Raw genomic sequence first — 24,148 nt, forward strand, 5'->3', positions numbered from 1 at the left:
AGATAAGAATTGAATAATTGTGCCTGTAGGCACGTTGTGCTTAGTTCACATGATTCCTGGCACTACTTTATGAACTGATATTTTATCTTTACTTTGCAGCTAAAGACACAGTGAAAGAGAAGCTGGTGCTCCTTTTATTAATGTGGCTACTATTAGCGCCACATGTATTTATTTTGTAGAGTTCTTGACAGTGCTAAGAAAGGATGGATATTCAGGAAATTAAGCCGCTACATGGGGAGATGAACAAGGCCCCAAATCAGAGCCTACTATCAGTTTGCTTTCCTAAGCCAAGATAGGAATATAATTTTCCCTTCTCATTTTCTGGGAAATCCCAATAGCTAGGGCAAGAAGGAATTCTTTAGGCTCCTTAACTCTCTTTATTGAACATCCTTCTAAGTGTGGTGGGACATTATTATGGGCTTTGAACCAGATTTTTTTTTTGTTGAATAATCAGATGTGTGTCATTTGGGTGGGGTATAAATGATTATGAACATATTAGGTTTATGTGTTATACTAGGATGTGTTTGGGGGTAAAAAATAATGTGTTGGTTTAGGTAAAAGCGGCCTATAAACTCTAGAGTGCTCTCCTGTGAGATCTATTACTACCTCCTGACTGAACCAGCACATGGAGAGGCTGAGCCTTTCTCCCGGCTGTACAGAAAAGGGAAATGAGTTAATCGTAGGGCCTGAGATAAGCTTTTTGGCTCCTCTTTAAATTTGCCATGCCCCTTTTCAGAGATCAGTAAGCTCTGGTTCCTGTGGAGTATTGTTGGAATAGAGAGCTCATCCATTGCCTAGGAGATGTTACACCTCGAGCCCTAACTTGTTCACCACACTGCTGCTATCTCATAAACTCATTTCAAGGCTGAGGTTATTGGCAGGAAAATATCTTGTAGCGTTTCCTTGACCATTGGGCTATGAAATGTCCTCTTTTTAAGTTGCTATCCTTTGAAGACATTGGAACAGCTCTATTCATCGCTTGACTTTGTAGACGCTGTGGTAGCAGTCGGAATAACAAGTTACTGTTCTTGAACATTTTGAGCGTTTAGATGAGTTCTAGTGGTTCGCTGGGTTACTGCTAACCATAACTTTGGTAGTCAGCCCCTCCCTACCGCCCCTCCCTACCAGTTGCTCCACGGGAAAAAGTGGAGGAGATCTGCTGCCCTGAAGATTGATAGTTTTGGAAACCACGGGAAGTTCTACTTAGTCACAGAGTATTGATACATATAAAAATGGACTTGACGGCGGTGGATTCTGTTTCGGGTTGGTGGGCATTTGGCAGAAAACTAAAGGATTTGTTTTCAGTTGGGGGTAGAAAATCCAGCATGGAGTCCCAATCTTAGATTGCAAGACTTAGCAACAGGAGCTGGTTGAAAGGATCTGTTTATTTCTGCTGAGTGGAGAAAGGTAGTTGATTTGGGAGACTGGAGTCAGAACATTTGGATTTGTGACTGAATAAAATTTTATATGTGGTAGCTGTTATTAGTGTAAAACTATTGGTGTAGCTTCATACATCCTCTGTTAATTTCATGATATGAACCATACCTTCATGTGTGATCTCTCTTTGTTTTCATTGATAGTTAAACTTCAGATTCCCTTTTTAATTTAAAAAGAAATTCAAACCTACCCTTAAAATATCCACAGGTACAGTGGGAATTGTGTATTGGGGGCATACATTCTCATTCACAAGCAAAATTTCATCGATTGTTTTTCTTTTCTTTTCTTTTTTGTTTCAGGACTTGATTTCATTGGGGTTGAGGGGTCAAATTATCCCCGAAAATTTGAGACTGCACCTGGTATGACACATCCAGGCGCCTAACTGCCCCGGATTATTTTTTATAGATTTTATGAACTGAAATATCTGTGGATATGTCATTTTTCTGTCTGCTTCTTTTCCTTCCTACTGTTGCCTCTCATTTTCTATGCCTATTTTTCTTCTTAAAATTTGTTCATTTAGTGTGCACTACCTGCTTTCTGTTGATGGCATAGAAACTCTAATCTGTTTTTGTTCAGAGCACATCCACTCTTTAACTGGGCCTCAGTACTTCCTCAACAAGGCCCTGTCATTGCCTCTTCCTCAGCCATGTTCAGTGGGAAAGTGCCAAACACAGTAGAGCAGTCTTTCCTTCCATCCTAGATGCAGAGCAAAATATCTGCATGGAGAACTAGTCTAGAATCAAATGATTTCTCAGGTCACTTCCAACTCTAGGGTTATACGTGAGTCATTTGGGGTTTTTTTTGTTTGGCCAGATGCGTGAGTGGCAATGAGAGAAAGAATATCCCTAGAGAGAGAATGTGGTTTGGGACTTGTCTAGACTGAGATTGGACTGTAGTTTGGTCTGAAGAACATTTGTCATTAAATAGTTTGGGGGGCGGGTGGCGGGAAAGTTTGGATTGTCCCTGCTACAGTCCGTCTTCTCCCCCACCACTGTTTTAATGAGCTCCTAGGGCAGTCCTAACAGCAAATATATTTAGGCTTTTCCCCCCCTCTAAAACCATTTTATTGGGAGCTAATAAAGATAGCATATCATTCCATAGTTAGTCACATCAAGCAGTATTGTACAGTTGCTACCATAATCACTTTCAAAACCTTTTCTTCCTTCTTGAACTCCTCCTTGATATCAGCTCCCCCTGACCCCCATCCTCCCCAGGAACCCTTACTCTACTTGTGGTCACTATAGTATAATAGATCCCAGGTCGACATAACACAAAACATAACAAACATTCAAGAGGCCCACCCACAATGACAAAATACATAGAGATAAAGCCCAATATGAAAAAACTCCCAAGAAACAGAAAATGTTGAAAACACAAACTACTCAGGGGTGGGGAGGGTGGGACTCAAGCAACAAGGTTTTAACCATTCAAGTCAGGTTTACTGTTTTGATCTCCTGTAGTCATTTTTCCAATACTCTCTGTTTGGTAACCATAAATTAAGTTTTTTATTATTGAATGTTAAAAAGAGTTCCAGATATGTATTATGGGTGTTAGAATATTTTTCTTGAGTGACAGTGAAGTAATTCTGAGTGTTCTCATTCTGTTACTTGAGTTACTGAGTATATATTGTTCTAGAGAAGTAAAGGAGTGTTCTTAGCCCTTTTCCAGGCAGATTCTTTTTTCTAATTGTGGTCCCTTTGGTTGAAGGGGGAAATCTTGTGTCCCAAATTCCTTAAGGAAGGGCACTTGCCCTAAATATTTTTACGTACATGTAGCAATTGGTTATATGGAATTACCCCTGCTTTGGCATTGTCAAGATCAGAGTGAACTCCTCACGTGACTTTTTTGTGACCTTGGCAGGACAAACTTGGCAATTTGTATGATAAGGATTAAGACAACAGCTATTCATGATTTTTCAGGCTTCCAAAGGCACTAGATGTGTAGCGATTTTCCATAGGGCTATCATCTAGTGAAACCAACAAGGATTATACATTTCTGAGTGTGCAATTTTTAATCATTTCCAATTAGCGGTTCTCAAGGCCCTCAGTTTAGGTTTCAAGCCCTCCCTTTACCACCTTTCACTAACCATCATGTGACATTCATTGTTCTGTCACTGCTGCCATCTCTCTTCCGACTGCTTATGGTTCTGCTTTATATAAGCTAAGTTGGCATGTGCTGTTTTAAATTGACTGCTGACCACTAATTATGAGGACTGAAAGCCTTAAAAGAGATTGTCTCGAGTGCCCCTACCCCCTTACAACCACCGGTATTATAACAAAAACTAAAAGCGATCATCTTAAAACAGATGCTTTGGTCCCTTTCTAAAGGGTCTTTTCCTCCCTTTGCAGTGGTAGAATCCTTACTGATTACTAAATTCTGGGCACTTGGCTGTCAGAAATTGCTAAGTCATTAATGTGTCTGTATATGCTTTGTTCTGGCATAAAAAATCAAATTGCTTCACTGTTTTTCCTTTACTCCCAGGTGCATGGAGAACTGCAACAGAAGAGTGGGGAACGGAAGATTGGAATGAAGATGTAGGTATCCCCAGGTCATTCCTCCATAGTGTCTTCTATCCCTAAGTAGTGTTCAGGAATAGGAAGAGGGTATGTTTCTCTCTCTGAAAATTCACCCTTAAAATTCTGATCCCAAACTTTTACATCCAGAATAGTGTTCTGAGACTGGGTATGAACAGCACTCTCTGGAACCACACTGTGGAAAGGGCAAGTTCAATACCTGACTGTCAATGTATCCCAGGAAGTGCTGATGATTGGGTAGAGCACCAGGAATGGGCTTAGGCAGGGGGTGTGTTGGATAGCAACTGCTGGAGGCACATCTATGGAGTGTGAGGCTACTTGGAGTCATCCCTTTATTTGGTTGGCATTTTCACTCTTGAATGATTATGTGATTGGCTTGGAGGTGATAACAAAAAAGAGTACAAGTTCTTAAACTTAAAATCTGGTGACTCTGGAATCCTTGAAGCTCAGCTTTATTGTTTGTAATCGAGATGCATATGTATACAATTGGCTATCCTGAAGCTCTGCTTTCAAACGTAAATGGGTGTGTCAGTGTGTGTCGCTTAACTTGGTAAACTTTGAGTAGTAATGGAGTGAGTGGAAGAAGGTTCTCAAGTTTTTGTTGTGAATTACGACTTGAGTGATCTCAGATAAACTTACTTTGCTATAGTAATACCTACTTCCCTGTACGCATGCATATTCAGGCAAGACAGCTTTTGTAGTAAGAGAAAATGACCTGGCAAATTGCTTTTGTTGTTAGGCCATGGTGTTTAAAATCTCAGATGCATCAGCACCAGAGAATGGTTTTTGTTTGTTTGTAACTAAGCAAGACTCCCTTGCAAGTGTGAGCAGTGTCTACCATTTCCTGAAATCCAGAGATTTGGCTCATCCACTTAAGCAACTTTCAGAAGATAAAATCGGGGGTTGGGAGGAGGTAGACTCAATATTTTTTTTCTGATTAGACTCAATATTTGTAGAGACATATTTTCATGATCAAAGGAGCAGAACAAAGCTTACATCAACTTTGAATGAATAATAAGAGTTCTTTATTACATACTATTGATTACCACATTTTAGTGTCTAATGAGACTGGATGTGACACATCAATATTAAGACTGAAATTGCAGGTAGTTAAAATCAATCCTGAAAAAAAACCTTGACTGACCAACACTTGGGACATTACTGCTTAAAAGCCTGAAATTAATTTTCTCCATTTTGGCCATGATCTGTCTTCCTTTATTGTGGGGAGGAACAGAAGATAATGTGGTTTGGATAGGGGGAGGGCTTGGGAATAGTAATGAGAAACTATAAAGGGGGATTTCTTTTTTCCCTCCTTCTAGCATATGTATTGGTCCCTGTAACTTCATTGTGTATGTGATGTGACTATGACATTTCACTGTGTTCTTTGGGACTCCACTCTCACTGAATAAAATCACTAAGCATGTGTTGAAGAGGCTTAGAGAGGGAACCCATTTCTTCAGGGTAGATAGGGTATTTTTTTTTTTAAGATTTCCCTTTCTTCGTGATGTTGAATTCCCCTTGCCCATGCCAGCTTTCTGACTGTAACCTGCCTGACACTGGGAGTGACTAATTTCTCTGTTTTCCAGCTTTCTGAGACCAAGATATTCACTGCCTCTAATGTGTCTTCGGTGCCTCTACCCGCGGAGAATGTGACAATCACCGCTGGTCAGAGGTATGTGTGCAGTAATGTTCTGTACCTTAACCCAGAGGTTGGCTGAGAATTCTAAGGAAGACCACCACTGAGTCTTGTCAGACTCCTGTGCTGTTGTTGGTGGTAATGATAGCCAAATCCCATGTTCCTCTTTATGTGATTTGTGAATTATGAGTTAATTCAATCTACTTAATGGCTACTCTATGTTAAAATTTCAAGGCAGCTTTTTCTCAAAGTAGCCCTTTAATTATGTAAATAAGCCCATCAATATCACCAACATTGGTTAAAATGTAGCACAGTGTAATTTTTTTTAATAAGCCAGGTAAAGAACCAGAGTAGAAATCTCTTCTAATTATGAATTTGATGGCTTCCCCCCCCCTTTATTATTCATTTTATTGGGACTCTTACATTATTCCATGAATCAATTGTATCAAGCCTATTTGTACATATGTTGCCATCATCATTTCCAAAACTTTATACTTGAGCCCTTGGTATAAACTCATTTTCCCCATCCCTCCTCCCCACTCTCACTCATGAATCTTTGGTCAATCATATAGTTATTATTATTTTGTATCTTACACTGTCCATTGTCTCCCTTCAACCACATTTCTGTTACTTGTCCTCTTCGGGGTTTGGGGGACTATATATCTAACTTTGAGATGGGTTCCCCTTTCTCCAACCCTTTCCCCTTCCCCACCATCCCCCTACCCTCATAATATCACTACTCCCATTACTGTTCCTGAGGGGTTTGTCTATTTTGAATTCCATGTGTCGAGAGCTCTTCTCTGACCCAGTGTGTGTTCTCTGGTCTAGCCCGATTTGTCAGGCAGAACTGTTCTTGGTAGTTGTGGGGAGGAAGCATTCAGTAACTAGAGAAATGGTGTGTGTTCCGTCAATGCTACACTGCACCTTGGTTGAATCCTTTCCTTAACCCTTCTGTAGGGGGATATACAATTGTAGATGGGCTTTGGGTCTCCACTCCAATCTCCCTCGTTTGCATCAGTATAGTTCCCCTTGTTGTGTAGTGGTTTTTATATACATCACTGAGTACAGTGATCCTTGATATTCCATCCCACTCCCCAGCCCCCACTATGCACGCTGGGAAGACTCCTGAGGCAGCCTGCCTGAATTCAGCTCCTGTCTGCCACTTATTAGATGTATGCCCTTGTCTGGGGTCACTTTGCCTCCTTTGGCTTATAGAAATGGGAATAATAATACTGCCCCCTTCATAGGGCCGTTGTGAGGATTAGGTGACTACTTGTAAAGTATGTGGAACGTGACTGGTGTTAAAGAGTTTTGTGCTATTAGCTCACATTTTTAAAGACTTTTCTTGTGAAGTAGGTGAAGGTTCACATAGCAAATCAGTTTTACACTCAGTAATTCATAAACATTTTGCTTCATGTCATTATTTGATTGCAATGTAATACCCCTTATCCCACTTCTTCCTTATATCCCTGTTTCAATTCCTCCTCCTTTCTGAACTCTTTTTGGGTAAGTGCTGCCCTTTTGATCTCAGATGGTTGATTATTCTCAAGAATTTGGCCTTCCCTAGTGTTAACTCCCCTTAAAGATCGATTTGGCTGAAAAGTGAGCCTGGGTATTAGTTCAGTTCCAGGCATGATGGGTGATAAAGCACCTTGGTTGAATCCTTTCCTTAACCCTCTGTAGGGGGATATACAATTGTAGATGGGCTCAGAAGAGACCAGACCTACTCTTCAGGAAAAGATTACTTCTAGACCATGGGTATCATAGCTTTTGTCTCAGAAAGTCCCGAAAGAAAGACAACTGTTTAAAAAACAAAACTGTGATAGGATTAGAATGTTAAGGATGTCATTTCCAGATGTATTCAAAATTTTATAGAAAGTTAAAGGAATCTGTTCAAAAGCTTTGAAAATGCTTGTGTATCTTACTTAATAGATATGGCAAGTATTTGTTATTAAAATCCTGTGGGAAGTTTGTAAATTTGGCACAATATTCTAACTTTTGCTATTTCATTAAGTTAATATTTTCACTTACATATTTAAAATGATTTTTATTTTGACTAGCAATATTTGGGGGACTCAATGAGATGTTATAGGAGCTCTCAGACGTATGAGTTATTGTAGTAAAAAGTAAAACAACAACACGTATGTCTGCACACACGTGTGCATGAGAGAGAGCGCAGGCGAGCACACTTAGGAGTAGCATCAGTACGTGGCTTCATTTTCATTTAACCGTAGTCTGAGTCAGGTGTTGAGGGAGACTAGCATGTTCATTCCTTGTTCACGAAGATCTCTTTCCCTCTTTACCAGAATTGACCTTGCTGTTCTGTTGGGGAAAACACCGTCTTCGATAGAGAATGATTCGTCTAACTTGGACCCATCTCAGGCTCCTTCTCTTGCCCAGCCTCTGGTGTTCAGTAACTCGAAGCAGGGTGCCATATCGCAGCCTGCGGCAGGGAGCACATTTTCTCATCACAGTATGGTAAGAAGACACTGGGTTTAACTTTGGCCAGACCACCTGCTCTCACCAACACACACATTTGAATTGAATTCCTTCCTTCCAAGAGTAGGGTCAGACTGGGATCAGGGGTGAAGTACCGTGTTGTGTTTCTAGCATCCTCGAGTGTAGAAATGTTGGCTAACAAACACTTTGAATACCTGTTGGCTGAGAGTATTTGATGGTATCTGCTTGTCAACAAATTTTAACCCTATGTAATCATAATTAGACTTTCATGAGCTTGTAGCAGTCATTTCTTTCCTGGAGCAGAATTGCCACGTGTATTTACTTATATCTAAAGTGGGTTTTCTAAAACCTGGGCTCTTGTGAGTGTGCCACTTGCTAACTCTGTTTCTCTGTTTGTACATGCGGATAAGAATGATTGCTCTATAACGGGGCTTGAGAAAATAAGAAAATGCTTATGGACTGTAAAGACGTGCTGGGGTGGCATTTGCTAAGAACCTACAGCACTGCTATGAGTTAAACCACTCAGCAGCACCTAACAACAGAGTGCTTGGGACATGTGGCTTATTGATTCAGAGCCTGAACACACGGCAAGTGAGTCATTAAAGTGACACAGATGCAGGGACCAGTAAAGCCTAAGATGTATTGCTGTTTCTTTTTATCCCCTTTGTGTTTCATGTCTTGTCAGTGTTTGGAGGGAGGAGTACATGTGATGCATGTGCAATCATTTTATTTTAGGGTTATAGAATTTTAACTAGAAAAACTACTGAGCTAGCCTGGTTTCAAGAACACTGTTCTTAACTCTTAATGGTAATTTTTGGTGGATGAAATTTTGCCATATGTAGATGGTGGCCGTTGAGAAAACTCGGAAGGGAAAGGAGTGTTGGGATGGAAAAGAAAATGAGGATGGTTGTAAGGTGTACAGGAGATCAGGAAAGAACCATTCGCTTTTAAGATACTTGACTGGAAAATGTGCTTAAATGTTCTGTGTCTCTTCAAAATGACTTCTGACTGGTCAGAATTTTGACCATTTGAAATCAAAGCCAACATCTGATGTCAAATATATTCACAGCTATATTTCTGTTTTACCTTAACATTTTATTTAATATGTCAGGTGATATGTTAACTAAATACTATTCTCGTCTTTCACATTACCTATATTAATTAGTGGGCCATTTATCAGTTTGTTTACCAGTGAGAGTAAACAAGGTGAACATGAGAGGATTAATCTCCCACATTTATGGTGTCGTGATAGAATTAGCTTCCACGTGCGTGTGTACCACCTGTGCAGCTTTAGTAGACCTCCTGTGCAGCCCATTGCCGTTCTCACAGGAGACCTGGAAATTGCTATACTCCTGAGCAGGTTTCAGTGAAGTTTCCAACTAAGATGGACCAGGAAAAGAGGTCTGCTGATCTGAAAGTTGGCCATTAAAAACCATATGGGTCATAAGTCTGAACAAACAATTATAAAGCCGGTTTAGGGCCAGGTAGGGTAGCATTTTGTTTTGTTATACACAGAATTTGTACAAGTTGAGGGCCAAGCTTGCAGCAGCTAACAATGGCAAAATTTAATAGAGCTATATAAATCAGAGTTTCCTGTATTTTCAAGTCTAATGCATGGACATCAGATAATCGTCACTGTGCCTTTAATATAATACTTTACATATGCAGAATATTTGATGAATAGTTAATGTGAGATTATCACCATACCACAAGTCGTAACTAATAACCAGGATTTGTTCAGTTGTGTTTTCTTTGTTCAATCCTGGGATAGAAACAAAAGGAAAAAAATTCTTACCTTGCGTACCCTTGATGGGGATGTTGACAATCGGCTAAACAGGCCCCCAGGAAAGACTAAGTCCTGTCTTCCTTAGAAGTCTTGGAACAGTCCAAGACACGATTCATCTTCTGAACCAGGCTGATAGCTTTATTCAGAAAGGGGAAAAACCCTGTCCTATTCAGTGTTGCTTTAACAGAAATGCCAAAACTGGACGACTTTACAAAACTGAAATTATTCTCTCACAGTTTAGGAAGCTAGAAGTCAAATTCATAGCACCACCTATTTTCAGGCGAGAAAACCAAGGCACTGAGAGAATAAAGGAATGTTTCCCAAGTCAGTTCTAATGGACTGTTCCTCCTTATTTTCACGTGTCTGTACTTGCTGTCCTCTGGATAAGTGTCTTTCTGTGTACCTACACAATACAGTTGCTGGTTATAGATTGATCTAATTCCTATGTTAATCTACAGGTGAGCATGTTAGGAAAAGGATTTGGTGATGTCGGTGAAGCTAAAGGTGGCAGCACCACGGGCTCCCAGTTCTTGGAGCAATTTAAGACTGCTCAGGCCCTGGCTCAGTTGGCAGCTCAGCATTCTCAGTCTGGAAGCACCACCACCTCTTCTTGGGACATGGCCTCGACCACACAATCCTCGTCGCTGGTGCAGTATGGTGAGGAGGATGGAATGTCACGTGAATTCCTTAAGTATTACTGTCAAGAGGAAGGAGGCTGGCAGTAGAAAAGGGGGTAGGATTTGCCTTAAAGTGAGGAGAGGGACAGCAAGCTGGCTAGTTTCCATACTGATTCTTCTTGATTACGTAAGGTATGCCCAGAAAGTTATGGAGCAACACAAATAACATTGCCTTTGGGGAGAGTTCATGAGTTGGGCCATCATGTAACTTTTCCATTTCCAACAAGGACAATTACTAGATTGCTATCTTTAGATTTAAGAACAAATATGATCCAGTGAAAGAAAGTAAGTCCTATAGGACGAGTGACTTATAGTTTGTTCACCCCAGATTTCCAAGGGCCTGATTCATGGTTCTAAAGCAAGACGATGGCGTTTCCCTGGGTACAGCAGTACCTCTGGCCTCGCTCATACTGGGTTTTCTCCTGCAGATTTGAAGAACCCCAATGATTCAACAGTGCACAGCCCATTTACAAAGCGCCAGGCCTTCACCCCATCTTCAACTCTGATGGAGGTGTTCCTTCAGGAGAAGCCACCTGCAGGGGCTACCTCCACAGCTGCACCTGCAGCCCCCTCCTCTCCTCTGCCCAGCAAATCCACCTCGGCACCACAGATGTCCCCGGGGTCTTCAGACAACCAGTCCTCTAGCCCACAGCCGGCTCAGCAAAAACTAAAACAACAGAAGAAAAAGGCCTCCTTGACTTCTAAGGTACTTGATTTTTTTTTTTAGATGCTATATTATCTGAAGGCATACAAGTGTGGTATTTGAGAATTTGTGGTTTTATAGTTTGGAAAGCTTGAAGGGAAGTTTTTGGGAACCATAAGGCTCCCAAACTTACCGTATATACTCAAGTATAAGCTGACCGAATATCGGCCGAGGCACCTAAGTTTGCCGCTAAAACTGCATTAAAAATGTGCTGAAAAACTCAGCTTATACATGAGTGTATACGGCTTTTGGCCTGTCACTTCCATTTTCAGAGAAAAGATACTATTCTGCATCCCCCAACATTAGAAATTTTTGTGCTATAGCCCATAATCCAGGATAAAGTGTGTCTACTTGGATCTTTTCAGCACCCCTTTGGGAGTGATGATTGCCCATTTTGGAAAACACTGGTCTAAACTGCTATTTTTTCTGTTCCTCATCCTTTCCTTTTTTGTAGATCCCTGCTCTGGCTGTGGAGATGCCTGGCTCAGCAGATATCTCAGGGCTCAACCTGCAGTTTGGGGCATTGCAGTTTGGGTCCGAGCCTGTCCTTGCTGATGATGAGTCCACCCCCACCACGAGCGCCTCTTCGAGCCAGGCTCCCAGTAGCCTGTATACCAGCACGGCCAGGTAGAAGACGTAGGAGCCTTAAGACCTCCTTCATTAGCCTCCCATCATGTTTCTAAGTCCCTTGAACTCCCGTCAAGCCAAGGTTCTGACTAAATAAGATAAAAGGAGCCACTTGTAAAATTTGACTAACATTTTAAAATATAATAGGATTCTTTGTAATTCTCAATAGAGGACGCATGCCCTTGCCCTGCTTCTAGAATGTGCAAGGTGTGAACAAAAACTCTGACAGAGGGCTTCAGATTTGGCACAGCTCAAGTGGCTCTTCGTTCATCCCAGACACTTGTCTATGAACGAATATAACTGGGCTTTTCGGAAGGGGGAGGAAATACTGACACATGACTCAACACGGGTATGAAGGACTTGGCTTTGCTGCTTACTCTAGTACCTATCAAGCAACAGACAATCCTGGAGGAATCCTTGTCCTAACCGAAAAACCAAACACTGGTCTTGAACTGATCCTGACTCATAGCAACCTTACATGGGGGTTTTGAGGTTGTAAATCTTGTCGGGAGCAACGTAGCCTCATCATTTTCCCATGGCAGCTGGTGGATTTGAATTGCTAATCTGGTGGTTAGTAACACATTTCTATATCTGATAGTGCCACTAGGGCTCTGTCCAAAACTTTTCAGTCAGGTTTTTTTTTTTCCAACTTCCAGGATAAGTTTGCTAATACGCTTAATTCCTAATAAGTCTCAAGAGAGCCTGGAGCTCAGAATTCTTCAAATGATTATGAACAAAAGTTGACTTTTTTCTTCTTCTAAAGTTTCATGTTAAGATAGCATAGAAAGGTGCTAGAGTAGTGTAGCTTTTCCTATTTTTACTGTCGCTACTGATTTACAGCCTGTTTTTCTTAACAATATAGGGGAATAAGAGATTTTTCTTCTTCTATGAAAGCTTGAGAGTGTTTTAAAACTCCATTCTTAGCTTAGATCCCCAATACTGTAGGATATGGAAATTATGACCGTTTCTTGTATCTGCTATTATGCTTCACTTATTCCACTACTGGATTTCCACTGTCTCCTTAGTGACTGTGGTTTTATTTCATTTCTCTGACATTTTTCTTCTCTTTCCGAACAGTGAATCTTCATCCACAGTTTCATCAAACCAGAGCCAAGAATCTGGTTATCAAAGCGGCCCGATCCCGTCAACAGCCTATACTTCCCAAAACAGTGCTCAGGGTCCGCTATATGAACAGAGATCCACGCAGACTCGGCGGCGCCCCGGTTCCATCTCCTCATCCCCCCAAAAGGACCTGACTCAGGCAAAGGTAGTAGCACCACAAGACCCTGGGCAACGGTTAGCAGAAGACTGGGCAGAGTCGGTTCCATATTAACTTTTTACTTCTTACCATGCTGCTGAGAAACCTCAGGGTACAAGTTGAGAAGCTGAGGATGGGGGGCCAGATTGGAGAGCACATTTCTGTTGATAGTGAAATAAGTGTTTTTGGTTTTTTTCTCGAAGTTAAGAGGCTCATATCCAGAAACCCATTCTCTGTTATTAAAGAATCAGTCTCAAAAGCCTCTCCTTTTTTTATTTTATTTCATATAGACAATTCTTTTTTTTTAATTTTTTAAAAACATTTTATTAGGGGCTCAAACAACTCTTATCACAATCCACACATATACATACATCAATTGTATAAAGCACATCCATACATTCTTTGCCCTAATCACTCTTAAAGCATTTGCTCTCCACTTAAGCCCTTTGCATCAGGTCCTCTTTTTGTTTTTCCCCTCCCTCCCTGCGCCCCCCTCCCTCATGAGACCTTGATAATCCACAGATTGTTATTTTGTCGTATCTTGCCCTATCCGGAGTCTCCCTTCACCCCCTTCCCTGCCGTCCATCTCCCAGGGAGGAGGTCACATGTGGATCCTTTTAATCAGCTCCCCCTTTCCAACCCACTCACCCTCCACTCTCCCAGCCTCGCCCCTCACACCCTGCAAAAACCTCTCCTTTTCGGTGATCTAGTGGCTGGGTTTCTGGTGCATCTCTGTAGATGACCTCCCTTTGCGTGGTTTGGTGGGGGGATGGCAGATGGAAGTGGAGATGTGGAGTGACTGCCAGATGGCCGGTAGAGTGGGTGGTTTACTCCACAAGGTTCACTAGATTTGGACTTTGGACCTTTCCTGAATCTGTTTTGGGTTTGGAATATCTTCCAACAATTTGGGAGGAGAGTTGGTCTAATGTATCTTATTTGCTGCTTTATTGTTTTTTAGTTGTGATTATTTTGTTCCTTGAAATAGTTTGCACACAAAAAGCCAAAACAAAAAATAGTTTGCATTGTTTTAATCCTTTAGTTAACTTGCAGAGAGTCTCTGAAAGGTTTATCAACCCAAATTAAGCTCATTTAGTGCTAACCAATTCACTTCTCTGTTTCTTACACCAGAATGGCTTCAGTTCTGTGCAGACCACGCAGTTACAGACTACGCAATCCGTTGAAGGTGAGTGTTGTCCCTTTTTTTTTTCCTCTCAGAGTTTTTCCCTTCTATCCTTAATCTATTTTTGCATTTCTTAAATATTTGTGAAAGAGCTTTAGCTCAGGGAACAGAACATAGCTTGATTCACTACCTTGTTTTCATTAGACAAATGGTAATTTTCTTCCTCTAATGAGCCATTCTTCCTAAATACAAATAGTCCAGTATTTAATAGCTCCTACTCTTGTCTTTGGAACAACCTTGATTTGTAGCCTTTCCTTCACTTCTCTTGTAGCTCCACACCACCACCACCCTTGCCTCTGGTGGAGTCAGTTTCTTCTCTGTTCCCAGGTGCTACGGGCTCTGCAGTGAAATCTGACTCGCCTTCCACTTCTAGCATCCCTCCTCTCAATGAAACGGTATCTGCAGCTTCCTTACTGACCACAGCCAGTCAGCACTCGTCCTCCTTGGCTGGCTTGAGCCACAGTGAGGAGATTCCGAATACTACCACCACACAACACAGCAGGTGATTTGGGGTGAGGGTGGAAGGTTGGGTCTGGTGGGTAGTTCTCTGGTTTTGTCTTATTCCCTCTTCCTGGCAGAGACCACACTAGCCCTGCTTTTGTGGTAAGTGGGTGTGACCTAAAAATTACAGGAAGTGAATTCAGAGGAGGATCATTTCCCCCAATGCCTTTACTCTAATCCATGGGTTCTCAAATTCACAGAAAAACCAATTAATTACTCAACAATTAAAATTTTTTGTACTAGAGTTGGTCATCCATCAAGCATAGAGTGTAAATATCTGCTTTTGTAGCTACTCCCACTGGGTCATCCCAGTGACTACCCCCAGGGGGCAGTGTTGCTTTCCTGGGTAACCATTGCTGTAACTGCACATAACCCTTGGCCACATGGTCTCTGGCTTCCTTGGTCCCACGTGCCGCCTTTTTTTGTCTTGGCTGTGTCAAGCTCTGGATCAGATTGGTAACTGTTCCACGATGATTGATGACGACCTATTTTTCCTTATAGCACATTAGCTACGCAACAGAATACCCTTTCGTCATCGACATCTTCTGGACGCACTTCAACGTCCACTCTTTTGGTAAGTGTAACGCTGCAAAGGAGGAGGTGTGATTTCTTAATTTAGTAGCCATCTGAACACTAAGGTCTCTTGGAAGATTCTTAGTGAGATGGCAAAGTAATAACTGATGTTGCAGGAAAGGAAGAAGCAGAAACATGTAGGAAAGCAAAGAGAAGCAGAAGAATCCAAAGTACTGCAGCCCTGTGAGCCATTTCTAAAAGTCCTGGCTCTTTAAATCTGAGCACACATGCACATACCCTCCTTTTTTCATTTTTACTTTACATTAGAAATAGGACTTCGTATGTTAAAATAAATTCTGCACCTTTCTAACTAGTGTAGCCTTGGTCCCATAGGCTGAGGTATGTTGAACATGAGTTAATGAGAACAAGCAGTAGGAAGTGTGGATATCTTAAATAACAATGAGTTTTAGGTTGCGATTTATAGCAGCTGTCTGTGGCATTCAGTTAAAGTTGTAAAGCTGTGGTTCTCAACCTTCCTAATGGGTGGGCGACTCCTGTGAAAGGCTTGTTCGGCCCCCAAAGGGGTCATGACCCATAGGTTGAGAAACACTGTTGTGAAGGAAGGCAAATAAATTATGCGGGTTCAATTTGGGCAAAGATAAGAGGTTCTCCAGGTACCTGGAGGAAGGAGATGTGAGAGCTAAAGCTTTCTTAGAGGTCTATCTTTCTCCAATAGACAATTTCAAACCTGAAATCATTAGAATCTATGCTTTTCTCTACCCCCAAGTCAAGAACTGGTCTTTGGGGCTGCTTTAGTAAAGAACAGTATGCGAGAGAGGCCTGTGGTGGTATTTTTTAGATCTCATATATTGCTATCTCCTTACTGGCCACTTTATGCTGAAGGAGCCCTGGGCTGATTTCTGGCGTGTTTGTCTTTACTACTGTTGCTGCCCTGTGAGCCGGGCTTGATGTGAAATGAATCTCTGTTACCAGCCTTGCCAGATCAATCAAGTGTGTTACTAAAGAATATTTAATAATTCTTCTAGTTACATTGGCAAGGGGCACCCTGGTGCTATGTCTTGGTCGTCTTTTTTTTTTTTTTCTTCCTTTTTCCGGGAAGTTTGCATGATTGTGAACTAACCAGCACAGCAGAGAGGCTGATTTGTCTTTGCTGATTTGTGATGCTTATTTTGTTTCCTTCTCCTTTCCCCATGCGACTACCCCGTTTTTAAAGCACACGAGTGTGGAAAGTGAGGCGAATCTCCATTCTTCCTCCAGCACTTTCTCCACCACGTCCAGCACAGTCTCTGCACCTCCCCCGGTGGTCAGTGTCTCCTCCAGTCTCAATAGTGGCAGTAGCCTGGGTCTCAGCCTAGGCAACAACTCCACAGTCACGGCCTCGACTCGAAGCTCAGTTGCTACAACTTCAGGTAATCCTGTGTAGAGGGTGAATGGCATTCTTCTAGCATTGAGGAAAAGAAGTCAAGAGAAGAAGATAAAAATGTAATTTGTCTTTCAGGAAAAGCACCTCCCAACCTCCCTCCTGGGGTCCCGCCATTGTTGCCTAATCCGTATATTATGGCTCCAGGGCTGTTACATGCCTACCCGGTAAGTGGGACATAGGCTCTTCCCCAAAGATGAGCATGATTTCACTAAGAGGGAAGACTTAACTCAAATTAAGCTTCCTACTGTGTGTCTTCTTTGCAAACATGAAGTTTAAGCTTCAGAAATCAAAGGCTCAGGATGTTCACCTGATTTCCTTTCCATTTATTTTCTTTAGTTGGATTGATTCTTAAACTCTGACAGTCTGTGTTGGCTCTGAGCTCATCTTCATGGTGTCCCCAGACTGAGTCGGGCACTGGTCTGAACATAAGTGGCTGATAGTAATACCTTTTACCTTCTTCATTTCTTAAGTGGCTGTTCTCAGGTCAGGGCCCTGACGGTGCTGTGGGACAAGCATTCGGCTACTGGCCGCACGGTCAGGTCAAGCCTGCCAGCCAGTCTGGGGAGAAAGTTGAGGCCGTCTGCTCCTAGAAAGATCGATAGTTTGGGGACTCTGAATAGGGCCACTGCCTCAGAACCGCAGTGAGGGTTTTTGTTAAGTTTTATGATAAAGGTATTGGGGTGGGGATGTTTTTTTCTCAGATCATGAAATCCTTTTTATTGGAAACTCTTAGTTTCTTTTTCTTTTTTTTAAATCATTTTATTGTGGGCTCTTACAGCTCTTGTTACAAACCATACATCAATTGTATCGGACATATTTGTACATATATTCCATCGTTCTTTTTTAGACATTTACTTTCCCTTGAGCCCTTAGGATCAGCTCCTCTTTTTTTCCCTCCCTCCCCCCCTCTCCCCAACCCTCGTGGCCCCCTGATAAGATTGTAGATTGTAAATTTTCAAATCTCACTCTGACCACCATCTCCTTGCTCCTCTGGTTTCTGTTGTTCTTCCCCCTAACTGAGGGTGTGTGATTATGTGCCATATATTTCAATTGGTGCCCCCCTCCCGCCCCACCTCACCCCCCCTTCTCCCTACTCTCTTGGTATCTGTTCCCATTCCTGTTCCTGGGTTCCATGTGTTGTGAGTTTTATCTGTACATGAGGTTGTGGTTGGGGGAAATTTTTTTTGGCGGGGGGGATAATTTTTAAGAAACCAATTGCTCACAGAGTTTAAGTGGACAACATACAAATAACACTTGGCATATTTTTTGACAACAGCAAATTACTTGAGTGTCCACATGTCAGAATAAGCCAGAGCAAAGTGTGGCTCCTTTTTGCAGCACAATTTTAAGCTAGATTAGACTAGGGAAGAAAAGATATCTGGCTACTGCTGCCCAAAGGCCAACCGAGTTAAATCAATATTTAATAAGAGCTTCAGAACCTCTCATGATTCATTTTGTCTTTTCGTACTTCATTTTTTTCCCTCTTGAGAGCATTTGGAGGAAACCGTCTTATGTCCTATTCTTCAAAGAATGAAAGAAGGCTGGGTTGCTTATTTATCTTGCCTCTTGTTGGGTTGGCTATCATCATGATCAGCCCCAATAATATTGTTAAATGTCTTTCAGCCACAAGTATATGGTTATGATGATTTGCAGATGCTTCAGACAAGATTTCCTTTGGTGAGTATGTGGGATAAAGCTTGAAAATTAACATGAAGGGTTTACCTCACATGTTCAGTTAATAAAGCATGGGTGTCTCTCTTTCCCAGGCCTTCTCTTTGTATACACAATTTGACTTTACCCAGTTAAGGCTGGATAATTTTGGTTTATTGAGACTATGCGTTTTGAGTAATAGAAGACATTTAAACAGACTGAGTGGGGGTAGGAGTGTGTGTGTTGCGGTAATAACAATTTTCATACAATTTATGGGATACATGCGGGGGTGCTCTGGACATATCTTTACGGGAGCAGGCAGCCTTTTTCTCAAGTGCCTGGTGGGTTTGAACTGCTGGCTTTGCAGCAGCCCGGTGCTTAATCCACAGTGCGACCAGGGCTGTGCTAACAGTGGGCTGACAGCTTCCTATCAATACCAGAGGTGTAAAATGCAGGTGGGTACTATATATCCCCCGAGTCACAAAAGGAAGCACATGGAATAAAGTGGGCCAAGGGATGGTACTTTTTAGTAAACAGATTTTAACCTAGTATGTAGCCCAATTGTGTACAAAGAATTAAGAACACTCGCTTTACTCCGTGGACTTCAGCTTGACTTAGGCAAGTCGGGATGGTGTCTAGAGGGCTGAGGACGCTGGTGTGGGTGCGTTCAAGTGGGCATGCTTGTAGACCTTGCTTAACGGTGCTCATAGCCAGGCCAGGGGACAGTGTGTGCAAGAGTGTTGTGGCGTTTAAGCGAGCTCTAGCCACTGAGCAGACATCAGTGGTTGGGTAAATTGTAGACTCTAACATTCTGCTTCCTTTATGGAGTTCAGTATGGTGGGGAATGAGTAACACTGAGTCTCTATTCTTTTGTTATTCCCTTGTAGGATTACTACAGCATCCCATTCCCCACACCCACCACTCCGCTGACTGGGAGGGATGGTAGCCTGGCCAGCAACCCTTACTCTGGTAGGAGACTGTAAAGAGGCTGAACAAAGGCAGTTGTTGTATGTATTGGGATTATTGGCAGAAACCTGAGTGGTGCCAGAAAGGGACCTAATTCTCGCCTTAATTGAGATCTTTGGCAGAGGTCTAGAATGGATGTGGTAAGGCTGGTAGATTAAGAATCCAGCTGAAAATGAGCTTGTGGTTGCCGCCTTCTCCCTTTTTAAAAATCGTCTCCCCAGGATTCCCGGATGATGTCTAGACTTGATTTTCCGAGTCACTCTCTGGCGTCTGTCAGGAAGCACAGAGGTTGACCTGGCCTTCCTGTGTTCATCTCTGCCCTGTACCTGCCCTTGTGCCCTACAGAGCACAGTTTTCATGGGTCCTCTACAAGTCGGAATAGACTCTACAGCTATTGTTTTACATGTGTAAATTTATAGTCCAGGAGACTAAACAAGTTTCAGTCTTTTAGTTTCATTTTCTACAAATGTGTATGTATATGTAGGTGACAGGAGTTTGAAAAACGCTTATCGCCGTTGTCTCCTTTGGGGAAAGGAGAGGTCTGTTTTCCCCCACATCCCTAGAAATCGAGGAGACCGCCATGCTGTGACCAGAAGATCTTGTGTTGTTTGCCGTATATTTCTCAAGCCCAGCAACACAATTTGTTACCTGTGAAGGGTGGGAAGGAGTAAGGTCGGCGATGCCACCGCACTATATGGTTATTCAACACTAGTCCTTGATTAGCACTCTGCTAAGTGTGTGCTGAGCAATGTTACATGTAGTAGCAAAGAAGTAGAATTCTGGGGATTGAATTTTAGCCGTGAATGGAATCTCCTGGAATTATATTCGGCCAGAAGAAGTAATTCTACATTGGTTTGGGAGTTGAAAACAGCAGATCCATTAAGTCCCTCCTGTCACAGGTGACCTCACAAAGTTCGGCCGTGGGGATGCCTCCTCCCCAGCCCCGGCCACAACCTTGGCCCAACCCCAACAGAACCAGACGCAGACTCACCACACCACGCAGCAGACATTCCTGAATCCGGCGCTGCCTCCTGGCTACAGTTACACCAGCCTGCCATACTACACAGGGGTCCCGGGCCTTCCCAGCACCTTCCAGTATGGGCCTGCTGTGTTTCCTGTGAGTACCTGACCATGTGCTCCCTTTATGGTGGCGGCCCAAAGCCCCAGACATTCTCCGACTTGCTTTCAAAGCTAGGTGACTCTTCAGGGATAACGGGGAAGAAACTGTTTCTACCTCTCACTGTGTGTGTCCTGGATAGAGGGGATGAAGGTTTCCTGTCTTTAGAATAAGCCAAATGGGTGATATGATAGCGTACTGCTTGCTTCCCTGATGTTCTTTATTCCCTGCTAACCACTGCCCCTCTTCCTTCTTCCAGCCTTTGGTGTTTTTAATCACCTCCCTGGTAGATTCTAGAAACTTGGTAGGGATCCTATTTTACTAAGCAAATTTTGACTATCCTACATCGAGCTGGATAGCCACCTGCATGCCCAATCCCTGGAGTAAGTGGTGGGGGAGATGGTGCTCTGCTGCCATTTCAGTGCAATTCTGACCTTCATTCTTCAGGTGGCTCCTACCTCTTCCAAGCAGCATGGTGTGAATGTCAGTGTGAATGCATCGGCCACTCCTTTCCAACAGCCGAGTGGATATGGGTCTCATGGATACAACACTGGTAAGTTCACCTGGACCCTCGTTGTGAGTGGTGTCTCTGGGGTAATGACCGGGTGAGTTTCAGGAAGGAGCACTTGGTACTTAGGAAAAGCGGGGTGGCATGGGTATGCTTATTCCGTGTACGCTGATGCGTGACTTGAGTTGAGTATCTAAGTAACACCAACAGAGAAGAGCTTGCTATCGAACATGTGTGTAATACTCATGATGGAGAATGCCAGGGGACGTGTTGGGTCTTAGAATAGGTTGGCTGGCCTAAAATAGATGAGAAGTAGGGCAAGGAGCCCCAAGAAATAGCGATGGAGGCACATATCACTGTGTATGGCATTGAGAGAACAGTAGCGAGGACGTCTGAGGAGGAGCAGTAACTGGGTTCTCAGCAGGTTATGATAGACTTGACTCAAATCTCTGTACTACTGCTTTTCTTGTGTGGCTCCCTTGTATCTCCCAGCCAGAAGACATGAGATTCAGAGAGAAAGGAGGAGGCAGGACTCAGTAGAGTGAAAATGGGCCTGCTAGGGCGGTACCTTTCTTTAGTGGTCCCTCCTGTAGGGGGCTGGTCTCTGCAAAACCCAGTTGTACATTTGATGGCAGGGAAGTCGCTACAGGAATACTCTGAATGACCTAACATAGATACCTGTTTGTCACATACCTAACATATGAACTCAAATTTTGGAGAACGGAGAATAAAAAGAGATCTCTGAATAAAGTAGTCATCCACATTACTCTGGCTTATAGGTGAATGTCGAGAGGAGGTTGTGTTTGCTTGGGGCTGGTCTCAGGGGGTTGTCCTTTGAAGTGGCCAGCTCAGATAAAGTTTAATAGTAATTTGGATGACTCTGCAGCTGTGTCTGAGACTAATACAAAAAACCTTAAGTACATAAGGAACTAACTTCCATGGGGAGCGTTGAGCTTCGCTGCACACATCAAATACATACACTGGGCCCAGATTTGAACTCAAGAGACTGAAAAGTGCTGTTGGGATTTTATACCTAGACTCCTCGTGTGCACCCCTCGGCCTGAGCCAGGTCCACCCTAATCCTGATTGTAGGGATTATACATCTATGGCTTGAAGTGATCCCCTTCCCAAAACATTAAGGTTTAAGTCTTAGCTGGGCCAGGTCCAAGAATTTTAACAGGTAGGTGATTGATAGTAGAACAAATGGCATTTGATTCTGGAAAGTTTTAGTGTTTCACTTGCTCTTAAGATGTCAGGAACCTGCTTAAAACAGCCTTTGAATAACCCCTAGTTCGCAACCCCTACACAGGGCTCTTACCATTCCATTCCTTACAACCTCTAAATTCATTTATTTTTATGTATTTGATTCCTTTTAGGAAGAAAATATCCACCCCCTTACAAGCATTTCTGGACGGCTGAGAGCTAATTTGGCCCGTGGCTGGGGGCTGTGTTTGTGTGTGTGTATAAATTTGCACTGAAGTCTTGTTTCAGGAAACAGAGCGCTGAGGAGAGTCTGCTGAGCTGAGGCCATGGCTGCGTGGCTTGGGGAATGAGTTGGTGGATACCTTCTGGGCTTTGGGCCTTGCCCCTCCCCCACTCCCTCTCCCCCACGTGTCTGCCCCTGTCTTGCCCATTTCGAGTTCGAGCGGTGCAGCACCTCCGAAGCTTCAATGCACACACCTACTGTTGCTTTTGATTTCTGGAAGGCATGTAGTTTCAACTTGTAACAAAAATATTTGTAGTCTTCAATAAACTGTGGTATTTCTTTAGCTAACTCTGGCGTTCTTTCCGTGCATGTCTTTCTGGACGACAGGAGCCAATGTTGTGCTGTGGCTGAAGGGTGGGGGGTGGTCTTTGCCATCAAAGAACTGGTTAACTTCTTAGGAGGTGGTGATTTGATTAAGAGTGACAGAGCAGGGGAACCAGCCTCAGAGTCCAGCTTGTTGATTCCTCACCTGACTCCCCTCGCTTATTATGTCTCATCACTTTTCCGTTTAGATCTTCCCCATGATCTCTGACATAAGCAGAAGGAAAAAACAACCACAAAAACAAACAAAAACCGTTGAGGGCATCAATGTCATGTAAAGGCAAAGAGCTGTTTTAGGGAATACTCTTCCAAGGCTTGACTCCCACATCTGCTTCCCAAAGGCTGAAATCCGATAAAACCATTAGTGATCAGCTAGTTGGTGGCTCAGGCTCTGTGGAAACTATGCTCACCTGGAACATTGTTCTTTGTTCCTGAAAGGCTTTGGGGGACTCTAGTTTATTTGTCGTTTTGCACTTACAGGTGTAGCTAAGGAAGTCCGAGAAGGTTTGCTCAGCCATCTTGACTGTGAACATTTGAGTCACCATTTAGTCTGACTAGTACACTATCAGTCCTTTGTTTACAGACGTAACCTTGGCCCCGTGGTTAATTGGAAACTCCTCACATACATAGTTTTCCTTGTATTCGTTCCTAGTCCTCTGGAGTCATTTTGCCCTATGAAGTGCAACCAACTTCCGTGGTGGCTGCTATCCTGGGAGAGGCTGGTTCTTGCTTCCTCTCCCTGTTGTCCGCCTTGTGTTGGTGTGATCATCACTATTTGGGAGTGATGACGTTTAGGAGAGAAGCAAGTGGAAATGTAGTCTGAGTATCTTTCTTTTTTAAGCTCTCTGAACACACAGAGCCCTGATGGTGCAGTAGATGAGCTGGTAATCACAAGGTCAGCAGTATGAACCCACCAGCCGGTTCTCAAGAGAAAGAAAAGGTTTTCTACTCCTGTCAGGAATTAGTCTCGGAAAACCCACAGGGGCAGTTCTTCCCTGTCCTAGAGGGTCACTGAGTCAGAATTGGGTTGATGGCACTGGTTATTCAGGCCACTACACAGCAGTCCTATTTTTCTGCATCTGTAATTCCTTCAACCCCAGATGTTGGTTGACCACACCTCTGGAAGGAATGAGGCGATGGATAAGCACATTGGAATTCCATGCAGTCCTCTCCCACCCAGCTTTAAAATTGACCTTGCTATTTCTCCATCCTCAACTAGCCAACCCAGCCTCAGTTTGCAGATTTGGGTCACCAAGGAGTGCCAGCAAACTTTCAAGAACTGCAGTAAATTGTTCTCTTTCAGTTTCTTTTTGAATGTTCTGTTCATATCCGACTTCCCCTTCA

The 24,148-nt window shown here is 43.0% G+C and overlaps 1 protein-coding gene and 1 non-coding gene across 19 annotated transcripts in view; both read left to right on the top strand.

Annotated features, from left to right (window-relative positions):
- Positions 1–24,148, top strand: part of UBAP2L (ubiquitin associated protein 2 like) — a 42,120-nt gene that overhangs the window by 13,474 nt on the left and 4,498 nt on the right. For 8 of the 18 annotated variants that reach the window (XM_075562498.1, XM_075562492.1, XM_075562493.1 and 5 more), the window contains exons 9-24: positions 3,919–3,971; positions 5,558–5,643; positions 7,914–8,085; positions 10,312–10,510; positions 10,959–11,236; positions 11,688–11,860; positions 12,938–13,127; positions 14,247–14,301; positions 14,626–14,800; positions 15,301–15,373; positions 16,547–16,742; positions 16,832–16,920; positions 18,380–18,433; positions 19,294–19,375; positions 20,272–20,489; positions 20,937–21,042. In XM_075562498.1, coding sequence (XP_075418613.1) covers positions 3,919–3,971; positions 5,558–5,643; positions 7,914–8,085; positions 10,312–10,510; positions 10,959–11,236; positions 11,688–11,860; positions 12,938–13,127; positions 14,247–14,301; positions 14,626–14,800; positions 15,301–15,373; positions 16,547–16,742; positions 16,832–16,920; positions 18,380–18,433; positions 19,294–19,375; positions 20,272–20,489; positions 20,937–21,042 — 2,199 coding nt within the window. Of the gene's footprint in view, positions 1–1,736; positions 1,797–3,918; positions 3,972–5,557; positions 5,644–7,913; positions 8,086–10,311; positions 10,511–10,958; positions 11,237–11,687; positions 11,861–12,937; positions 13,128–14,246; positions 14,302–14,625; positions 14,801–15,300; positions 15,374–16,546; positions 16,743–16,831; positions 16,921–18,379; positions 18,434–19,293; positions 19,376–20,271; positions 20,490–20,936; positions 21,043–22,373; positions 22,772–24,148 lie in introns of those variants that run through there. The other 10 variants (XM_075562481.1, XM_075562486.1, XM_075562489.1 and 7 more) reach the window with 3 other exon arrangements.
- On the top strand, positions 19,080–19,218 carry LOC142437785 (small nucleolar RNA SNORA58). The gene has a single exon (XR_012782305.1). It is a non-coding gene; the product is annotated as a small nucleolar RNA SNORA58 (small nucleolar RNA).

The sequence above is a fragment of the Tenrec ecaudatus genome, chromosome 1 (genome assembly GCF_050624435.1).
Source record: "Tenrec ecaudatus isolate mTenEca1 chromosome 1, mTenEca1.hap1, whole genome shotgun sequence".
Lineage (NCBI taxonomy): Eukaryota > Metazoa > Chordata > Mammalia > Afrosoricida > Tenrecidae > Tenrec > Tenrec ecaudatus.